This window comes from Zootoca vivipara, chromosome 1 (genome assembly GCF_963506605.1).
Source record: "Zootoca vivipara chromosome 1, rZooViv1.1, whole genome shotgun sequence".
Taxonomy (NCBI): Eukaryota; Metazoa; Chordata; class Lepidosauria; order Squamata; family Lacertidae; genus Zootoca; species Zootoca vivipara.
In genome coordinates, this window is record NC_083276.1 from 59112120 (window position 1) to 59131961 (window position 19842).

The following is a 19842-nucleotide window of genomic DNA, read 5'->3' on the forward strand; positions in this document are numbered from 1 at the left end:
GCAAGCCTTTGATCAGCTGCATGAAAAAGTTCCGCTCGTGGGGAGAACAGAACTACAGAATACTCCAAAGAGTGGGAAATCTACAGAAATAAATTGTATGCAATATTAGTCATACTCTGAGTAATCCCATTGAAATGAATGGACATGATTAACCTAGGTCAATTCATTTCAATGGGTCTGCTCTGTTGAAACTTTATTTTAGTGGGTTGCATCCAACTATTTCCTTAGTTTTCAAAGAACTAAGAAAAAAAGGACTCTCCAACCCCAGAAGTACTTCCATTCTCAAAAGATCAGCTTTGGCCTGGTTCCCACTAGGACCTTTTCCTTTATCACTGCTTCTAATTGGATGAATATGCATGGAGTTCTAGTCTAGACACAGTGCCAGCAGCCATGGATGTTGTGAAGTCCAGACCTGCTAGCACCCTAGGAACTTGGCATGAATGAAAGAGAAATTGAACCAAACATGCTTAGCTTTGAGGAAATAGATTTTCAAGATCTGTCTTGTGTGAGCTGAAACATGCCCCATGGCCTTTCTCCTGTTCACTGGTTTTAAATTAACTTTTAAAATAAACATTACTAGTGACGAGTGATCCAAGACCTAGATCAGGTGCAGGGTAATGAGAGAGGCACCTGTCTATCTGCAGAACTCGCCTGCTAGGTTTTAGAAATTAGGTTTCCTAAATTAGTGGATTATGGAAATGCTCTGGATATAATTCTGGTCATAATTCAACAAATTTTACAACTCCCCCCAATATATTTCAGTTAGCAAAGTGGTTAAATAGACTGTACTAGTGTTTAGGAACTTGGCACATAATTTGACGAGGTGCCAATGAACATACAGAATTATTTGTGTCTAGGTTCTGCCCTATTTGCATGGGAAATCACCAGTGTATATGTTTTCCAAGTCACAGAATAGTTCAGGTTTGCAATGGCACACATCTAGGGGTTATGTCTTAGCCCAGGGATGTACACCGAAGTAGCTTGGATGATGGTGAAATAATTTATATAGTGCTGCAGCATCACCATATTTGCCTTTCTTTTAACATATTTGTATACCTTTAGGATTCCAGGCCGCGCCTCTTCCTTATAGGCTGCATAGGCGTCAGTGGAAAGACCAAATGGGATGTTCTTGATGGCGTTGTTAGAAGGCTGTTTAAGGTGAACATTGTTATTTTTGTTACTTCAAACAACTTTGATAGCTTTGAAAGCTATTTTTTATTTAGGCAGAAAACTATTCTGACAGGTTCCTTTGCTGCATCAGTTTAAATTGAGGCTTCCCCAAGACCTGATGTACTGCAGCTTGTAAAACATACTAACTTGAGCATCATATTTCTCTTCGTTGTATACATAATTTTTGTACACCGTGTATAATGTAGGCTTTTGAAAAGTCATTAAGTACTGGCTGCAGTGCTAAATAATCTTATTTCAACAATCCGAGCTTTAAAAAAAAAAAAGTCAAAAGAGAAGACCAAACACACAATGTATATCTGGTCATATGGTACATCCTTCTTGACCACTGCATCCTCCTGGCTCCAGAGATTCAAATGCCAACTGAGGATATGCAAGACCTGTACTTCCATTGTAATATGCAGCGTGGCAACTGACACTTTTCCTCTGATACTTGTGATATGACATCACTGAAGGAAGAGGCTTCATGCATTATGCCATAGCCTGAAAAGGAGGAATTTAAGAAATACCTTGCTGGGTGAAGCCAAAATTCCACCTAATCCATTCTTTCCCACCAGTGGGTCCACATATGTTGTTGAACCACTCCTCCCATCATTTCTAAAGCTTTTGCTGGCTGTAGCTGATAGGAGCTGGGAGTCCAAGAACATTCAAGGACTCAGCATCCGGGAAACACCTTGTCCAAAAGTAGCCTGCCAGATGCCTCTGAAAGTTCACAACCAGGGTTGGGAGATGACAACATCCCCTGTTGCTGTTTTTGTCCAGCACCTGGCCTCTTTTCATAATGTGTCTTCACATGTGTCTGCACCTCTTAATTTAAATATATAGTGGTACCTCGGTTTAAGTACACAATTGGTTCCAGAAGTGTGTACTTAACCTGAAGCGAACTTAAGTAATGGAAAGTGGATTAATCCGTTCCAGACAGGTCTGCGGAGTACTTAAACTGAAAGTACTCAAACCGAAGCGTACTTAAACCAAGGTATGACTGTACAATGCATACACAATACATTTCACATAGAAAAGACCTATATTAACTCTCTTACATGGAAACTGGGTATAGTACTAGTGCAACAAGTACTGAAATTTCTGGTGGGTCTGCTGATACGCTGTGTGGCTTTTGCATATCTCTTGTTACCCTTTCCCTCTCTTTACTCTTTGAGTAAGATAGACTTTGGGTTTGCCTTTCTTCATTGCACAAATTAGTTCGTTTTCAAAATGAAAAATGTCATTAGTTGTGGAATTTCAATATTAGGGAACCAAGACGCTTGAAGATAAGGTTGATGTCTTATTTTCTACTTTCCTTTCACAGGAATACATCATTCACGTTGATCCTGCGAGTCAGCTAGGGTTGAACTCAGACAGCGTCCTGGGATACAGCATTGGGGAAATCGTTCGCAAAAATAGCATGGAGACACCTGAGCTGCTTCCCTGTGGCTATCTGGTTGGTGAAAACAATACCATATCGGTGACTATCAAAGGTAAATTATAGGTGATCCATTTGTTACTGTTCTTTGTAATTACAGGTCTTGCCAGGCGTTGGAGAAACCTCAGAGGAGCAAGAGACATTTTCATGAGTTTCTTTCTTCTTCCTATCCTTTTCATGTCTTTGAGTGAAAAGTTGCAAATGAAGAAGCATTCACGTTCACTGACATTAGGGTGGTTGCATAAAAAGAGGGATGGGGATCTTACACCTTGGAACAGCTGTATAGAAGATGAAATTTCAGCCAGTATTTTTGCTTGTTCGTAATTGTTGACTATCAGGCAAGCTTCGCCTGCTGAAGTTTATGTATATTTCAAGTTATTTAGGCATTTCAAGAACTACACTAATGCTGGATTATAAGAGTTAGTTTATAGTTACATATATTTTTATAAGTCGTTTCATGGTAACATTTCTACCTTCCAGATATACAGCTGTTCATACAAATGTTTAAGCTTGATAATTTTTAGCAGGTGATAAACATTCCATCCCAGCTGAAGTTCCATTTGCGGGAATTTAAGAATTGCTTTTTCACAGTCAATTCTCCCTGCTGACATTGCTTGTATCCTCTTCCCCCCCCCCCCCCGGTGGAAGTTTTTCTGCCAGAAAACATAACACTCCCTCTAATATTAAACTTTGGCAGCAAATGCCAGCAGCTATGTAGTCAAAACACAGCCACTAAGAAACAGAAGGGAAGTATCAATATGCTCAGAAGAACCCCTTGGTTTACAGAAATATGTCTGCAGATACATTTTGAAACAAAAAGGTATAGAGGAAGAAAATATTTTTAAAGCTGAGAGAGAACCACCACTACTCCGGGGTAACCATGAAATATTGAATATCAGTTGGAGGGAGGGGTAACCTACAGAAAAGGGGCAATAGAACAGATTGTCCTGGCTAGCTAGAACCCTGCCATGGCTAGTTGAAATTCTTAACAGGAACAATCCACACTGCAATGTTTTTGTTGTAGTCTCCCTTGTTTATCCCATAATGTACAAAACAAGATTCAACGTATCACTTGGTTTTTCAGGGGAAACAGAAGTATTTTGAATTCAGGGGAAGTTTTTATGGGGTGGAGGCAGGAATGCTGTTTTAAAGTGAGCAAAGTGGGGCTCCTTTGAGGACTGTACTTATTTACATGGCAATCATAGTAAATGTATAGAATCTGGAAGCATGAAGAATCTCCCCTCTTGAGCCTTGGCTTCTTAGAGCTAGTCTAAGGGGAGTGACCATGTGGGTCCAGGAAGTGATCGGTGCTTCATTGGAAGTACCATCCACCTTGATGGAGGCACTGGTGTGTTCCCTCCTGTAAACCTAGAAGTACATAACAATTATCTATGTGTCACGATCTGGGTTACAGGCAGTTAAAGTCCCAGCTTGGTACATTGGGACCGGGGTGGAGGTCGGGAAGCAGGAATCAGCAGTCCAGGGGTCAGGAAGCCAAGGGTCCAAGAGTCAGGATATCAGAAGTCAGGAAACTGAAGCACAGCTAGGTGAGTAGCATGTTGCTGTGGCAAAGAGCCAGAGGGAAATGCTGGTCTTATATACCCCTCCCGGCCCTTGCCACCAGGTGCTGCGAGTCTTCTGTCAAGCCTCACCTGCGTGGCTGCGCCTTGCCCTTCCAGGCCAAACTCAGGAAGCCCCAGTCCTGCGAGGCCCTACCGGTCACAGGGCCTGGCTCCTGCATGCACTCCTAACAAGATGTTTTGGAACTACAACTTCCATCATCCCTGGCTAACAGGACCAGTGGTCAGGAATGATGGGAATTGTAGTCTCAAAACATCTGGAGGGCCGTGTTTGCCTATGCCTGCTTTAGATATTTGAAGATGGCTATCAGATCTCCTCTCCTCCTCTTAACCAGGCTAAACTCCTTCAACCATTCCTCATAAGCTTGATTTCCAGCCCCTTGATAATCACAGGACTTCAGGTGCGGTCTGGCCATGGCGGATAGATTGAAGCTGAATCCTTATCAGACAGGTGTATCAAATATCCTCAGTTCTGAGAGGTGGGGAGGCAGCTTGTTCTGGACAGAGTTGCACTCCCCTGAAGTGAGCAAGTTTAGGAAAGCCTATCCAGACACGTAGATGTTGATGTGTTTTAATCTATTTTATGGTTGGTTTTAATTATATTTAAATGGTTTTTCTTATAATTTAAATAGTTGTTGTAAACCACTTAGAGATTGTGCTACAATAAAGTGGTCTATAAATTTTCTTAAATAAAATTCTGGAGATAACTTTTAGTTCTTAAGTTTTGAGTGCCATGTCTTCTGTTGTCACAGGGATTGCAGAGAATAGTTTGGACTGCCTGGTCTTTGAGTCCCTGATCCCCAAGCCTATTCTGCAGCGCTATGTGTCACTCTTAATGGAGCACAGGAGAATCATCTTATCTGGCCCAAGTGGCACAGGAAAGAGCTACCTAGCCAATCGTCTGTCAGAGTACATGGTCCTTAGAGAGGGCAGGGAGCTGGCTGATGGTGCTATTGCAACATTTAACGTGGATCACAAGTCCAGTAAGGTGAGTATTCATATAATTGACTCCCCCCCCCAAAAAAGTTTACTGTTTACAAATCAAAACAATTTGTTCCTGAGCAGCAGATTGGTGTGATAAAGGCCCTAATACCTGTCTTGGCAGGCATGCAGGTGACACTCTTCTTGTAGGGTGAGCTGATGTTTCTTCTAGGTGGGATCTGAAGGACTCTAATCTTAGGAGACCCCCATGAACTCCCCAGCATGAAATCAACCAGGCAGTCATTTTATTTGTATGCTGCCTTTCCAACATTAAAACCATGCTCAAGGCGGCTTACAACGTATAAAAAAATTACATAACTACAAACATAACAAATGGAGCCAGATTTCCACATAAATCATAAAATCCGAAATAACGATACAAAGAAATAACAGCAGCAACAACAACCGCACCCCAACAAAAAGCCCTCAATGATACCTCGGCCTAAGATTCTGTTCAGCAGCCTTAGCTTTTATAGCTGGAGTCAGTCAGAGCCCTGCCCTCCCAGGCCATGTGGAAAAAGGCCTGCAAGAGGACCACTTTTTCTGTCTAGTGAAGAATAGTATTCAGTTACTAAATAATGTCCTCCCAGGAGTCCTCCATTTTGTGATGCTGAGCCTGTGTCCTGTGCAATGACATTCTTGGACCTGGTAGCTTTCTGTAGAAGGCTTTGTACAGAAAAGTAGTTGATACCGTGGTGGCTTTACCTGGCCAAACCTGCCAATCCCAATTTTGTTACCCGCATCCTGTCATGCAGCGCATGCTTTTCATGATCCTGGCTCCACCCTGTCCCCAGATACCACCTCTCGTTACATGATCACTTCAAGAGAGATCTGTTAATGCCTACAGAGGCAATCTCAATTCTTTGGGAATATCGGGGGGCATCTGTAAACTGCCCCAGAATGAAAGAGGACCACCTTTTCCTGTCGCGTGTTAAATGGCATTTAGTGGGATCAAAGTTAGCTTTTCAATTAAGATTCTGAGCCAGATGTCAAATTTGTCCAAGCTATTATACACTATATTCTAAAGCTTATTTCTCTTGGTAGAATTTTGGCCCTGTGTATTTTGCTATCACACCCTTAACAGAAGACTGCTCTACCACTGAATCCAGCCACTTTCATTTCTTTCAAGATCTTCAAAAGAAATGTCTGAAAGCCAATTTTCTCTTTTGCATCTGCATCTACAGGAACTCCGCCAATACCTCTCCCACCTTGCTGACCAATGTAATAGTGAAAACAATGCCGTGGAGATGCCTCTTGTGATCATCCTGGACAACTTGCACCATGTCAGCTCCCTGGGAGAGATCTTCAATGGGCTCTTGAACTGCAAGTACCACAAATGGTAACAGCATGTCCTGCCTCAAACTTTCATGAAAGGAAAGTGCGTTTGCTGCAGGAGCATTCCTTGAGACTTGACCTGCCTGGATCCAACACATTAGTTGCTCGTGATACTATTGAAATCAAACATGAAAAATTAGCCATGGCTTAGTTCCCATTGAGATCAGTGGGATTTAACTGACGTGACCTAATTTAGGGCGTAATCCAAACTCCCCAATACCACCAGCAGTGTGGCTTTACAGAGCAGCGAGACCACTGTCTCATCCTCAGCCCTTTCAGTCATGGCAGCAGAAGGTGAAGGGGCCAGGATAATTCAAGGCCATGCTGTTTTCAATGACATTAAGATTTGCTCGGAATCCAGTGGTTCCTGCGTTTGCTCAGCCTCATCCAGTTCTGAGGCTTTCTGATGGCTCATGCCTGTGAAGACCCCAGTATGGGGCCTCCTGACCACCAGCATGTTCATCAAGAGGCTGGTTGAGCCAGGAAAGCTTGGTGGAGGGACATCTCTGCCTACTCCAAACCACCACCCCAGCCTGGCATGGGGGTTGAATTTTTCTGCCCATCTTGGTCCAACCCAGAATAAATAAAATGTATAAGACCCATAACCAAAGATTTAGTAGGCCGATGGGTTAGTTGATATTAAAATGTGAAATTTATCCACCCTGTGTGATTGTGCAGTATTTCTTTTCCATTATTCATTCACAGATTCTGTAATATTTATCAACCATCTGTTTATTAAGCAGATGGAATGTTCTGTAAAATCACAGACACTCTCAGCCAATACTGTGGAAGGGATGGAGAGGTCTGATCAATGTTGTTAAGGAATAGTTTTCCTTCACATGCCAGTGGTAGTAGCAAAAAAGTAGATCATGTGATTACTTAAAGGTTTTCTGTTCTTTTTTTTACATACTGTATTTTCTAGACATTAATACTGACTGATCTGTTTCCCACAGTCCCTACATTATTGGAACTATGAACCAGGCAACTTCCTCTACACCAAACCTTCAGCTCCACCACAACTTCAGATGGGTGCTGTGTGCCAACCACACTGAGCCAGTCAAGGGCTTTCTTGGCCGTTTCTTGAGAAGAAAGCTCATTGAAACAGAGATTGGTGGCCGTATGAGAAATGCGGAACTAATTAAAATTATAGACTGGATTCCCAAAGTCTGGCAGCATCTCAACAAGTTCTTAGAGGCCCACAGCTCTTCAGATGTTACTATTGGTGAGAACTCAGAATTATCTGTAGAGCTCTTGACTCATTTCTAAATACTTGGTTAAGAACATAGATTTCATCTACTCTACATAAGATAATAGTTTACTTCTTCCTTAGTGTCCTAATTACATTAAAAACGAGAACTTTATGAGGCATGGAATCAGATACATTACGCTTTTTGTTATAATGTGAACCCTAGAAAAATAGGCTGTGTCCAAACTATTGAGAGAGCTTGATTTTACATGCCTGCTCACTAAAGATGCCATAGCAAATGTTCAACTTGTAGATAAATCCTAGTCTATTATTATGGGTTAATTGGCTCCTTTGTTGATGCAGTGCTTTATCCTACATGTACATTTCTTTCTCCTCTCTTGTCATTTTTTACTTGATGTTGTGGCTGTAATTCAATCCATATTAACCAAAGAAGCTTGGCATATGTAACCTTTCCCTTTTTTCTCACAGGTCCACGACTCTTCCTCTCCTGCCCTATTGATGTTGACGGTTCTAGGGTGTGGTTTACTGACCTGTGGAACTACTCTATTGTTCCCTACCTTCTTGAGGCTGTCAGAGAAGGGCTACAGGTAAGGAGCTTGCATATGAACTACACCTACTCCAAGCATATGGGCATGGGGGAATGACAGATACAGCACAACCTAGGTCTTCACGTCTCATTTATTGGTTTTGTTTTACTACCCCACCTTTCCTTCAAGGAACTCAAGGCGGTGTAGATGCTTCTCTTCCTATTTTATCCTCACAACAACTCTGGGAGGTAGCTTAGGCTGAGAGGCCATGACCAGCCCAAGATCCCCCCCCCCGGTGCATTTTATTTGCTTGGATTTTAACCCTGGTCTCACAGGTACCAGCCCAATCCTCTAACCACACCACACTGTCTCTCCTTCAAGCTGATCACAGCCCACCAACCATTTAATAGCCTGACAGGAGCTTGGCAAACCCAAGTATGCCTCAGAAGCTTGTGAGGGAACTCTCCCTATGAGAGCCTTAATGTTGGGCAAACTCTCGGCAACCAGTCCCCAACAGGCATGGAAAACAAGAGTATTTCCTTCCTCCACTTTTGACATTGTTTTGGCTTTTGGAGTCACAAGTTATGCAGACATGTATTAATGCTTTCTTTAGCCTGGAAAGGAATTGCACCAATACCCAGTGGGTTAGACCTAGACTTGCTGGGAACACAACTCTGTTAACAGGACTCATCTACTGGAGGAAAGCGGTTTTCACCAATTCCTCCTGCAGCCCTCTTTATGCTCTGTTGGGCAACACTCGGCAACCGTGTTGGAGCCTCCACTTCTGCTAACTAAATCAGCCTTTCTTTTCATGCAAGCACATGTCTGGAGCTATCTCACTACATTTATTACTATCTTTTTAAGAACACAGTATTCATTGCATTGGAGTAAGATGTGGGGAAAGGGCACTTCTCTCTGCAATTCAAGTAGTTTTGTTTGCCTTCTTATCATTCAGAAGAACAAAGCAAAAGCAATGTAATTAAACTAGCTGTAACATTTTTGTAAAGGTTTTTTTAAAAAGAAAAAAGAAATATAAAATTCCTTTATGGTGCTTTAGGGGTCAATAAAGTGATTTAGGAGTCTTTTAGGGCTGATTGAACTGATAGTGCTTAGTATCTTATTACAAGTTCTAATTGTTCAGCAGTTTCAAGCAGCTCAGACAACACTGCTATTGTTATCTCAGCCAGCATATCTGTGAAACAAGCATGATAACTGCTGGTGACTGCATCTTAATCTATTTTGTGTTTCATGTTCCCATCCTCAACAAGTCAGTAACCATCTCAGTCTTGTAAGAAAGGACACCATTTGCTGCTGCTTGTTTCCCATAAGAATGTATGGGGATGCCTGTGGTTTTTCAGTGTCATAACTTGCTGGATGCACGGTGATCTGAAAGCATATTTCAGACACTTAAATGGCCTCGAATAAAGAAGAAAAAAAGGGGAAATAGTGTGATAAAGTTAAGGTTAAATAACCTTAACTTTAAGATTTAAGATATTATTCCACATTTTTGGGAAAGGAGACTTGAAAGTGGAACTGGAGTTTTATAAGCATCCATTTGCCAGGTTGAATCTCTGTCTTTGGAGCAGAAATCCTCTTCTCTCCTTGTTCCACCTGGTGTCCTATGCTTCATGGTGGGTTCGTCTGACATACCATTTGGTTGAGAGAGAGTCCCTGATTTTGGATTACATAGCACCACCTAGCGGGCAAATTTGCTCAGTAACCATTTGGCGTGCTCTCAGAATGAAGTGTGAATTCTGTTAATTATTTACTTAATAAATACACACCCTGCTTTCTGAGAGATCTCTACAAAGCATATTTCACTGTATATAGAATTATTTTATTTCATACATATTGTAATGTTTTTAAAACAATTCTGGATAGAGGAAAAATATACTTTGTTACAACATCATGCTATTTGTTGTTGTTTAGTCGTTTGCCTCCCGCAGTTTGGTCAAACTCATGTTCGTAGCTTCAAGAACACTGTCCAACCATCTCGTCCACCATGCTATATAGGTTCCTAAATGTTGTCAAATCAGATATGTCCTACAGAAGCTTCAAACTGTTAGAATCCAAAGGTAGCAAAATACGTAGACAGGGATTCCATCTACCTCAAGTGTGTGGTTCAATATTTCCCCCTCTTGTGTTTCTAAATGCCTTAGTCAAGAGAATGTTCACCATAATATATATATAGACACTAATGGCCACATGAATAAATGTACCACCCGATTTTTGTTTTAACTAATTGACTGGCTCGAAGGAAGACTGTTGAGAGCTTCCCAGTATTTTCTTTTAAAACTTAAGTTAAAATTTAACACTTGGGTTATAAAAGAGATGAACAGGAATAGGAGCATTTATGTTCGTCATATAACCCACTGCAGTCATGGGTTCCTCTTGAAATCTCTATGCCTGTAACGTTAATGACATTCTAATGTTCTCATAATGCATCTTTGTTCCCTGTGGGGTGGGCCTGCTTAATGTTCCACCGTGTGAGCTGTCAGAACAGAGAAGTATAGCAAGTGAAAAACAATCCCCCAAAGGGCAGCCGCCTCAAACTCTGTATTACAAGCATGAAAACATGAGCATTCATTTTCCTCTAGAAACCACTTTCTGTAACATCAGCTTTCATCTTGCTCAAATGGTTTTGGCTGGCCCAAGACGCTGCGTGTAAATACATTCACAAAAAGCCATGGCTCCACAGAGCAGGGTTTGTAGTGTCTTTTTTCAAGCCACAGTCAAATCAAACTGCCTCTTCAAAGTGGCGAGGGCATGCGTGTTTGATTGAAGTCAAAGACTTAAAATGTGTGGAATCACCTGTTCCTTGGGAGCTTTTTGGCACCAAAGCAAGGGAAGTTTGCCAAGCACTGAACTGCAGTTCTTTGATGACTTTGAAGCCAAACATTCAAGCAAACAGTTTGGCAAGGGCACTTCTGAAGCTTTAACCACATTTGGTCTAAAAGGACAGGAGATCAGAGAAGCTTCATACCTCTTTTGTTGTTTACAAATTGTCAAAGGAGATGGTTGTCTATCCCTGAGTGCTTCCAGACAACCTGTTTATTGAGCATTCATCCTGATTTGTTTGCAGGGAGATTAGGCAACACAGGCTATTTAAAGATCATTCATTATGAATTGATGGATTTTTGGGGGGGGGCATTGATGACATTTTGTGAAACCAAGTGTTCTCCCACACTTTGCTGTGCATTCTCCTTTTGCTTGCCTCGTTGCACATGCTCAGTTCTCATGAGCTGGCCAGCCCCATTAGTCCTTACTTTCAACTCACACGTACCAAGAGTTCATCCTAGGTACCTGCAACGCATAAAGATTCCATGGTTGCGTGTGATATATGATATCAATGTGTGGTAGGGGCACTTTGGTCCCACCATTCTCATTGAGGAAACCCTCATAAATGTCTGAGGAATCCCAGGCTTTCTCAGGACACAGAAAACCTATGAGAAATGCAGATGCTCGGACACCTCCAAATGCTTGGGAATCACCATTCACTTGCAATGAACAGGCAGCCCAGGAACAGTCAGAGCTTGGTGCTTAAAGGAGGAAGCACACAGAGCTCTGGCTGTTCTTGGCCCAGACATTTTATACACAATGGGAGATTCCTCTTGTGAAATGTTATGACAAACCAAGAGGCTATACCTTAAAGGCCTATATATCCCCACCCCACTCACCATCCTCCACTCCTCCCCCTTTTTTTCTTCCCAGCTTTGTACTGTGTGCAGCACTAATGTCTCGCAGCAAATAAAACTGATCTGTAGAAAACAATTTGAAAAAAGAGGCAATGCACATACTTTTGAAAACTAGGAAATCTTTAATAGAAATTGGTTTTTGTTTTTTTAAAAAAAGGGCCTATATATTGAAAAATCTAATATTTTAATGAAGGGCGACTTCTTGTTCTTGCTTGCAGTTGTATGGAAGAAGAGCACCATGGGAAGACCCTGCCAAATGGGTAATGGACACTTACCCATGGGCAGCCACCCCACAACACCACGAATGGCCTCCTTTGCTGCAACTGCGGCCAGAAGATGTTGGATTTGATGGGTACTCCATGCCTCGGGAAGGTTCAACCAGCAAGCAAGTTCCACCTAGTGATGCCGAAGGAGATCCTCTGGTGAGATTTCTCAGCTGGGCAGCAGCACCATTTTTATTGTGTTGAATGTTGTGTCATTTGGAAGCATTGCGACTTGGTCCAGGAAGACACACGTGGTCTGTATAATGTACACACAAATGACGCCAGTCTAGCCCCATGTGTGGTTTGTGGCTCATCCTTTGTGTTGCAGATGTGATGGTGTCTACTTGGCTTGCAATGTCTGTGTGATTGCTTTGTGTATGCTGTGCTGACCTTAATCGTGTTCCATGAGAGGCATCTCTAAGTTTTGGAGGGAGTAAAACAGTGATTACAAACCACCTTGGAAACTTATCTCAAGGCCATGCCTTCTGCAGATTCTTTCACTGAGCACATTATGGTAATGGTGCCCTTTTCATGTTACAACAGCACCACAGAAGCTGCTTTTTCCATGGATTCATCGGATGGCACTGTTATGTGAGTGGTCTTCCCCAAATGGGCAGGACCAATCACGTGGGACCCAAAATCTGTTATACTCTCAACTGGCTGCAAAAAACAAACAAACCAATACTTCAGCATCAATGACATTGCATGTGACTTGCAAAAAGGCACTTAGATAAGGGGTGGTGAATCTAATCCCCTGAGACAGAATGCATCCCTAACTTGATGCAAGTCTGAGGAGCCAAGAGAGGAGATGGGGGGACCCCAGGAGAACATCAAAATGAACAGAGCGATGGAAGGGAGGGCCTTTGCAAGCAGTCAGTTCACACTTCCAGCAAGAGCAATCATACCCTCCCCTGGCATCCCACAGAGAAGGGAAAGAAAGGAGTGCGCCCTCGACAAACACTGTTTTTAGCCCTGCCCAACATTGGCATGTGAGCCGCAACAGATCCAACTGTTCCCTGACCCTGCATTGCATGATGCAATGGAGATGGGTAACTTACAACCTCCAGAGTAAGGTTGAAATGTTTGGCATGATCTGCTACTAGGACAGAAGGGTTTTTCTAGCTTGCCCAGCAAGCTAGTTCCATTCCACCCAGCCTAACTCCAATTCTGTGTCCACCACATAGCCACTGCCAGTAGTCCATAAACACCATGGAAGAATTCGTTGCCGAGTCTACCCTGCTTGTGTAGGTGCTGGACTTCTTGTGGCATTGAATACTAACTGTGGGTCTTATGCAGCAAGCCGAGCAAGTGCTTAAACAGGCCAATAAATAAATGTGGAAATAGAGCCAGCATTCAGGTAACACTGCTTGTCCTCTTGTGATATTTCCTCAGATGAACATGCTGATGAGATTGCAGGAAGCAGCTAACTATTCAAGCCCGCAGAGTTACGACAGTGACTCCAACAGCAATAGCCATCACGACGACATCCTCGATTCATCTCTGGAATCAACATTATGATGCGAAAATAGCAGAAGTGGGTTATTTCCCATGGTCCACCTCCTGCCTTGCTTAGAAGACATAATCACCAAACCATGAAGATCACTGGTCTTTAGTCCAGCTGGACATCCCAGTATTAGAGCTGCAAGAACAATAGACACTCTATTCCGCCCCTTCTGTTTCTCCCCCAACCACCCCCTTTTCAGTCTCAAATATGGGTGCAGGCAACCCAGTTGATGTTTTTGTATTGTGTTTTTATTTTCCTTGATAATTAGAACTGCACTACTATGTTTTTATTCTTTTCAACATTGCTGTGAGCTCACATGCCTAAGACACTGAATATTTTTCCCCATACCAACAATTACATTAGTCATAGTAATTTGTGGTGGGCGTGGGGGAAGAAGGAACAAAAAAATGCTCACCTACAAAGCTATGAAGTGGAAGAGCTTTGTGCCATGTACTGTCCAGAAAGGGAGGAAAGGGAGTGGATCTTGCCTATGCTGCTTCTGACCAAACTCATTCAGTATTTGCTGAACTTAAACATCATCTTTCAGTCTAACCTCATCTACAGATAGTTCTGGTGCTATAAAATATTTGCTTGCCTTGATAATGTTTCACAAAAGGCAAAGAGCTGAGAAACAGGGAAAACGCACACGCACACATACACACACAAAATTAATTATGGGTGTCCTCTAGTTGGAGATCTGGCTTTCTATGTTTATGTATTTGGTTTTCTTTATATAGGTGCAGATGTGAGGCTTAATACACCCTGAACACAGATGTTGCACATCATTTGCTACTTTTCAGTGGAGCCATGAACCTTTGAGCCACAGCAGCATGTTGTGGACTATGACCATTTTGGCCAGGATTCAAAGTAATGCGTAGGAAAACAAACATACCCAAAGCCTGTGTTTTACTTCCACTTTTTGCTTCAGCAGTTGTCACTGCTGAAAAGGCAAGTGGCTTTTAAAACTAGATTGCAGCTTGTCTTGTCAGGAATAGGATCTGCATCAGGGAAAATTGGAAGCATCACTCCAGTGTGGATTTCATCACCCATGGATGCACATCCCTTCTTTGCATAGCTGCCCATACCTGAAAGGTGAAAACACGCTTAATGAACACAATTCCGGTTTTAGTTACACTGTTACTTAACCCAAACATTTACCAAAATTTTGAGGCAGCAATTGTTTGGCCTTCACACTGCCCAAGTACAATTTTTAACACTTCATCCTCACGCCACAAAATAAACTATTTTTGAAATGTCCTCATTTTCAAAAGCCACTTGTCATGAGGAATGAGAATCCACTGTTTTTCAGAACAACAACTCTAAAGCCTATTTGGACTTGTTAAATCATTTTTATTAAGTCAGGTCTTGAGTAAAGGAGAACTGTGTCTTTAAATATTTTGTTTGTTTGTTTGAAGGGTCGTGTTTTTGAACCTATCTGGTTCTCAGATTCTCCTTTTCCTCCTTGGCCAAACGCACAGAGTAAAGATTCGTGTTTTTTTAATTTTTTAAAAAATATCTTGGTGCTTCTTCTGAGGAACAAGAACACCTCACAAAGAATTGCACTCTGGTTTGTGTTTTTCTGTTTGAAATATACAACAACTAGTCAGCTGTCTCAGGCTGTACCATAGCTAGAGCCACAGTAAACACACACACACACACACACACACACACACACACACACACACACACACCTTTTCAGCTACCTGTATCTTTGGGTGCTGATTTTTTTTAAAGTGATGCCTTACTTTCTACTAATTGTGTTTTAATTCCATTAGTGCTGCATATGATGGGGGTTTTTTATTTAAACAAAACAGGGCTATAGGAGTCATCTCTTGGAGTACAATTATGTGAGTTGCTGTGAATACTGTTTGTAATAAGATAATTGAGATTTCTTCTGTTTTTTTTTTAAAATGTGACAATAACTAAAAGAGTGAAAAAAATAAGAGAGGCAGAGGGCTTTTCAGAATGTCCATATCAACTTACAGCTAACAGTTCATTGGACAGATGTTTATCTAATGGAGGCAAAAACAAATATTCTAGGATGCTGTACAGCATCACTGCTAGAATCTTTTGTTTTGTTTTAGAACATGCAGGTTAGATGTTTGTCACCATTTTGAAAAGAAAGGGTTAAATCTTTGTAGGGTTAATATGATGCAGCAGACACAAGAGCCCTCTTCAGACATTATAAATGTCAAAGTGTATAGGACAGTCTTCAGCAACCTGGTGCCCTCCAGAAGGTTCAGAGGGCACCAGGCTGGCAAAGGGCAATGTAAGCGCTCTCGCCCCACTTCCAACCTTCTTGTGTTGAGCAGCAAGGTATATAGGGGGCTTGTAAATGGATACCCCTGAGCATATTTACAAGCCTCTCTGCAATCAGGAACCCCAGTTGTGCAGAGGTTTGTCAGCAAGTTCAGGTGAGCAAACTTACAATCCCACTTCAGTCCTTGCCATTCAACACAGCAAAGTCGGGTGGAGGGGAGCAGGACCGATACACAGTGTTCCCTGCCTCAGAGGCATCCAGAACCTGGTGGTCCAGCAATGAAACTGCTAGCACATTTGCAAAGCTAAGCAGGATCCGCTATGATTTCAAATTGGATGGGAGACCACATCTTGAGATTCCTGCAATGAAGAGGGCATTCAGAGTCTCTTCCATCTCTACAATTCTAATTATCACCTGTGAGTCTAACTTTGTAATGCCTGAAGAGGACAAAGGTTATGCTACCATGTCTTATGAAAGAGTAAGGGTTTTTTTTATTATACCTCATAACTTTCTGCTTTTGGTGACGTGTGAATTTAATCTGTTGTGTTTTGGAGTTTTTTTGTGAACTTGCTCCCATTATGTTTTTCTAGAACTAATGGCCTGTTGGAACAGTTGAACCAAAATTGCTTGAGTGTTTCATCATAACAAGATAGAAGGAGGCTACTTAGCTAACCTTCTTAATTCTCACCTGGTTGCTGAAAATGGGCCACAGTGATCCATAGCCCTAAGCAGATCCATCTAACATGCTGGAAAGAGCTAGTTTTTAAGCTCCCTGCTTCCTAGAACCTCTTGCGGGACAGATTTGAAAGGTTCTCCCAGGTCAAAAATTCCCTTCATATGGAAATTATCATTCTAGAAAATGATTCTTTGCCTTCTCCCTGAAGTGCTATCTTTCCACTTGCAGGTTTTTTTAAAAACAAAAACCAAGAACCAGCATTAAAATAGGAGATCCATGTACATTTTGAATGGTATAATCCCAGGAAATTTGTACTGCATGCCTTTTATAAATGTTTGAATAGATTCATCATACCCAACATTGAACACAGTCTGGACTTCTTTCAGCATAGCACTTTCCTTCATAGGAATATGTGTTGTGCTCCGTTGAAATAATTTTGAAGGAAAAAGAAGTTTAGAGGAAGACCACTTGCATTAGGAAAGACCCATCTGTGTCCCATTGGAGATTGGTTTCTACATTGCATGTTTTTAAGCAGGTTCTGTTTCGCACCCCATGGATGTTGTAGTTGGGAGACCCATACATCTGGAGTCTTGCAGAGCTCCTAAATTCATACCCTGACTTGCATGATTCAGTAGCAACCACACACCCCAGCCTGGAACCCAGAACTTGCCTAGAAGGAGATGCGCTTCATACGGGCAATATATTTTGTTGTATATGTGAGGCTTGTCCCCAAGTGCAGGATTTACAAAATAGGGGAAGATTCACCTAAGTTGCTGTGTACAATGAATGAGGTCTGCTCGTGCAAAGGGACCTTCCTCCCTCTGCACCACATAAATCTGTTCTGGAGGGTTGAGGGAAACCATAGAACAGGTTTGTAGGGTACGGGGGAGAGAAGAAGAAATCTAATTGTGCAAGCAAACCTCGTTCCCTGTGCACAATGTTGAAGTCCACCCCAAGTGATGATATAGTGCAGGTTGGAGTGAGGCATTGTACCTGTGTGGCAAGATCTGCATGGAGCTGTGTAGCATGAGTGAATCCCAACTGCCATGCTTTTAGCATGCAACATTTTAAAGTCTTGCTGAGAGCATCATTGCCACATAGTTAATTGTGCCAAGAAAAGTATGCCCTAGCAGAGTTCCCATCATCTCCTGCCTTTTCTCTGCTAAAAACAGGGATCCTGTTTAAAGTAAACCAACCAATGAGGGCTTCTTCCCTAGCCAATGGGAGTTTTCCCCCCCTGTGGGAACTCTGGAATAGGGTTCTTGATGTGTGCATGCACAGGCTCATAAGATACATTCAAGGATTCTGTTCACCCTACCCAATATGGAAACTGGCCTGAGGAATAAATGTATTGTGTATAAATCTAGGTTAACAGTGTTTATTACAGTTGTGCCCCAGTGGCTAGATTATACAATTTGATTCCCAACCACCACCCCTTGTATCTGTTTGGAATTGACATTTTAGAGTTTGCTCATTTGTCATTTCCAGTCAAGTCGCCTCCTCTGCAAAGTGGTTTCTGTGAAGGTACAATGTGTGAATAACAACACATTAACAACTTTACCCTGTTGCCCAAGTCCAGAGACTTTCTTATAAAAGTGCCACAAATTTATCCTGATGCAGTGATTCCATGCATGTTTCTGCTGTCTGGTCCATTTCAAAGGAAAGAGCAACTCTTCATATGTGGAAAGCAAAAACCGCATATGGAGCTGATCTCTCCAGCGAAATGTGTGGAGAAAAATTATTTAGCCGAAGGCTTTGTTGTCCGGCCAGACTGAATTGGGAGCATTGAGATTTCACAAACATCAAGACACACAAGAATTATTTGCAGGAATGATGTGGCTGGGGAAAGCAGTATGTGGGATCTCGAATGACATCAGATATATAGCCTATTTGACTCCCTTTACAAAATCTCTATGCTGGGTATTCAGGTTTTTTTCCTTTCCTGCATATCCTGTTGCAATGAACAGGAAAGTAATTCTATCTTTTTATTCCCATTGTTTGTGTCACTGAAAAATAATTTACATAGAGCAACTTCAGTATCCTTTCTGAAACTTCGGGATTCAGGGTTACCTGTTGTGCACATTTCTTACCTACCGGTAGCTCTTCTTTTCAACATTGATAAATAAAAATTCTTTCCCTTTGTAGAATGATGAAATACTTCATCTGAGTTGCTTCCAGTTTTGCCTTCCCTCAACCTGCCCCACAAATTGGAATTACTTCTTGTTTTTAGTGCAAGACTCTATGCAACATTCGTGTTTTGTTATAAATTGGAAGCATGCAAAATATTTCTTTCCTTCATAACTGTCAAGAATTGTACAAGTCATATATTGGATTTCTTTTTTTTTAGGGTGATGGTGCAGAAACAGGGAGGGGTTGGTTAGTTCCTCCTCCTTTTTGGTATATTTTGAAGAGACAAATGAACCCCTTACAATATTGCATTGGTGATGCTGACATTTTTGATATTCTGTGTCTTGAAACTTGTCTAAATGTGACAATTCCCTTTTAAGGAAAAGGAGAGGGGGGGGGAAACACATGGAAAAATTGTGGAGATTAAATGGAAGGTTGCTGTTTTGATCTAGTTGTTTCCAGTGGAACCATTTATGAGAAAAGTTCTCTTTTAAGATGTACATTTTTTTTCATTGTAACATAGAACTGTAAATATTTGATTACAAGTGCTGCATTTTGATGAATTTTTTCTAGCCATTTTTAAAGAGAAAAACTAGGAATTGAGTATTTTGTGTACAGTATGATGTTTACCTCCACCCTACCACCCCTATTTAATTTTCTGTTACCATTTAGGATTGGAATCTGCCGTTGGTCTGTTTTGGACCATGCCTCCCTCTGGCCTGCCCTTCTCACCCCTGTCCTGTGTCATGGAGAATAAAGCTAATGATTGTACCAGTCTTAAATTATTCATGATTCAATAAATTTGATGATTATTTATTCAGATTGGTTGGTCTTACTGCCGTTTTTACTGCTGTAAGGGTTGATGCAAAATCGGCATAGTTCATATGCCATATAAACTATAATAGCAGCAGCAGTAGTAGGTGATGTGCCGCATTCACCAGTCCAGTTATCTGTGTGTTTTGGATTCAGATCCTTTCGTCTTCTTTATTATTAAAGCTACGTTGCCGTACTCCCAGCAACAACAATTTGCATATGCTTCCAAAGAGAATGTTCAAGGCTCATTTCAAGCCCACGGAACT

At 41.7% G+C, this 19842-nt stretch overlaps 1 protein-coding gene across 10 annotated transcripts in view; it reads left to right on the forward strand.

Annotated features, from left to right (window-relative positions):
* The window catches only part of NAV2 (neuron navigator 2), a 538652-nt gene extending 519113 nt beyond the window's left edge, over window positions 1-19539 (forward strand). For all 10 annotated transcript variants that reach the window (XM_060275159.1, XM_035117262.2, XM_060275158.1 and 7 more), the window contains 8 exons: window positions 1063-1158; window positions 2495-2663; window positions 4941-5176; window positions 6354-6508; window positions 7458-7726; window positions 8180-8298; window positions 12152-12355; window positions 13589-19539. In XM_060275159.1, coding sequence (XP_060131142.1) covers window positions 1063-1158; window positions 2495-2663; window positions 4941-5176; window positions 6354-6508; window positions 7458-7726; window positions 8180-8298; window positions 12152-12355; window positions 13589-13714 — 1374 coding nt within the window. In that variant the 3' untranslated portion in view covers window positions 13715-19539. The remainder of the gene's footprint in view (window positions 1-1062; window positions 1159-2494; window positions 2664-4940; window positions 5177-6353; window positions 6509-7457; window positions 7727-8179; window positions 8299-12151; window positions 12356-13588) is intronic.
* The last annotated feature ends 303 nt before the right edge of the window (window positions 19540-19842 follow it).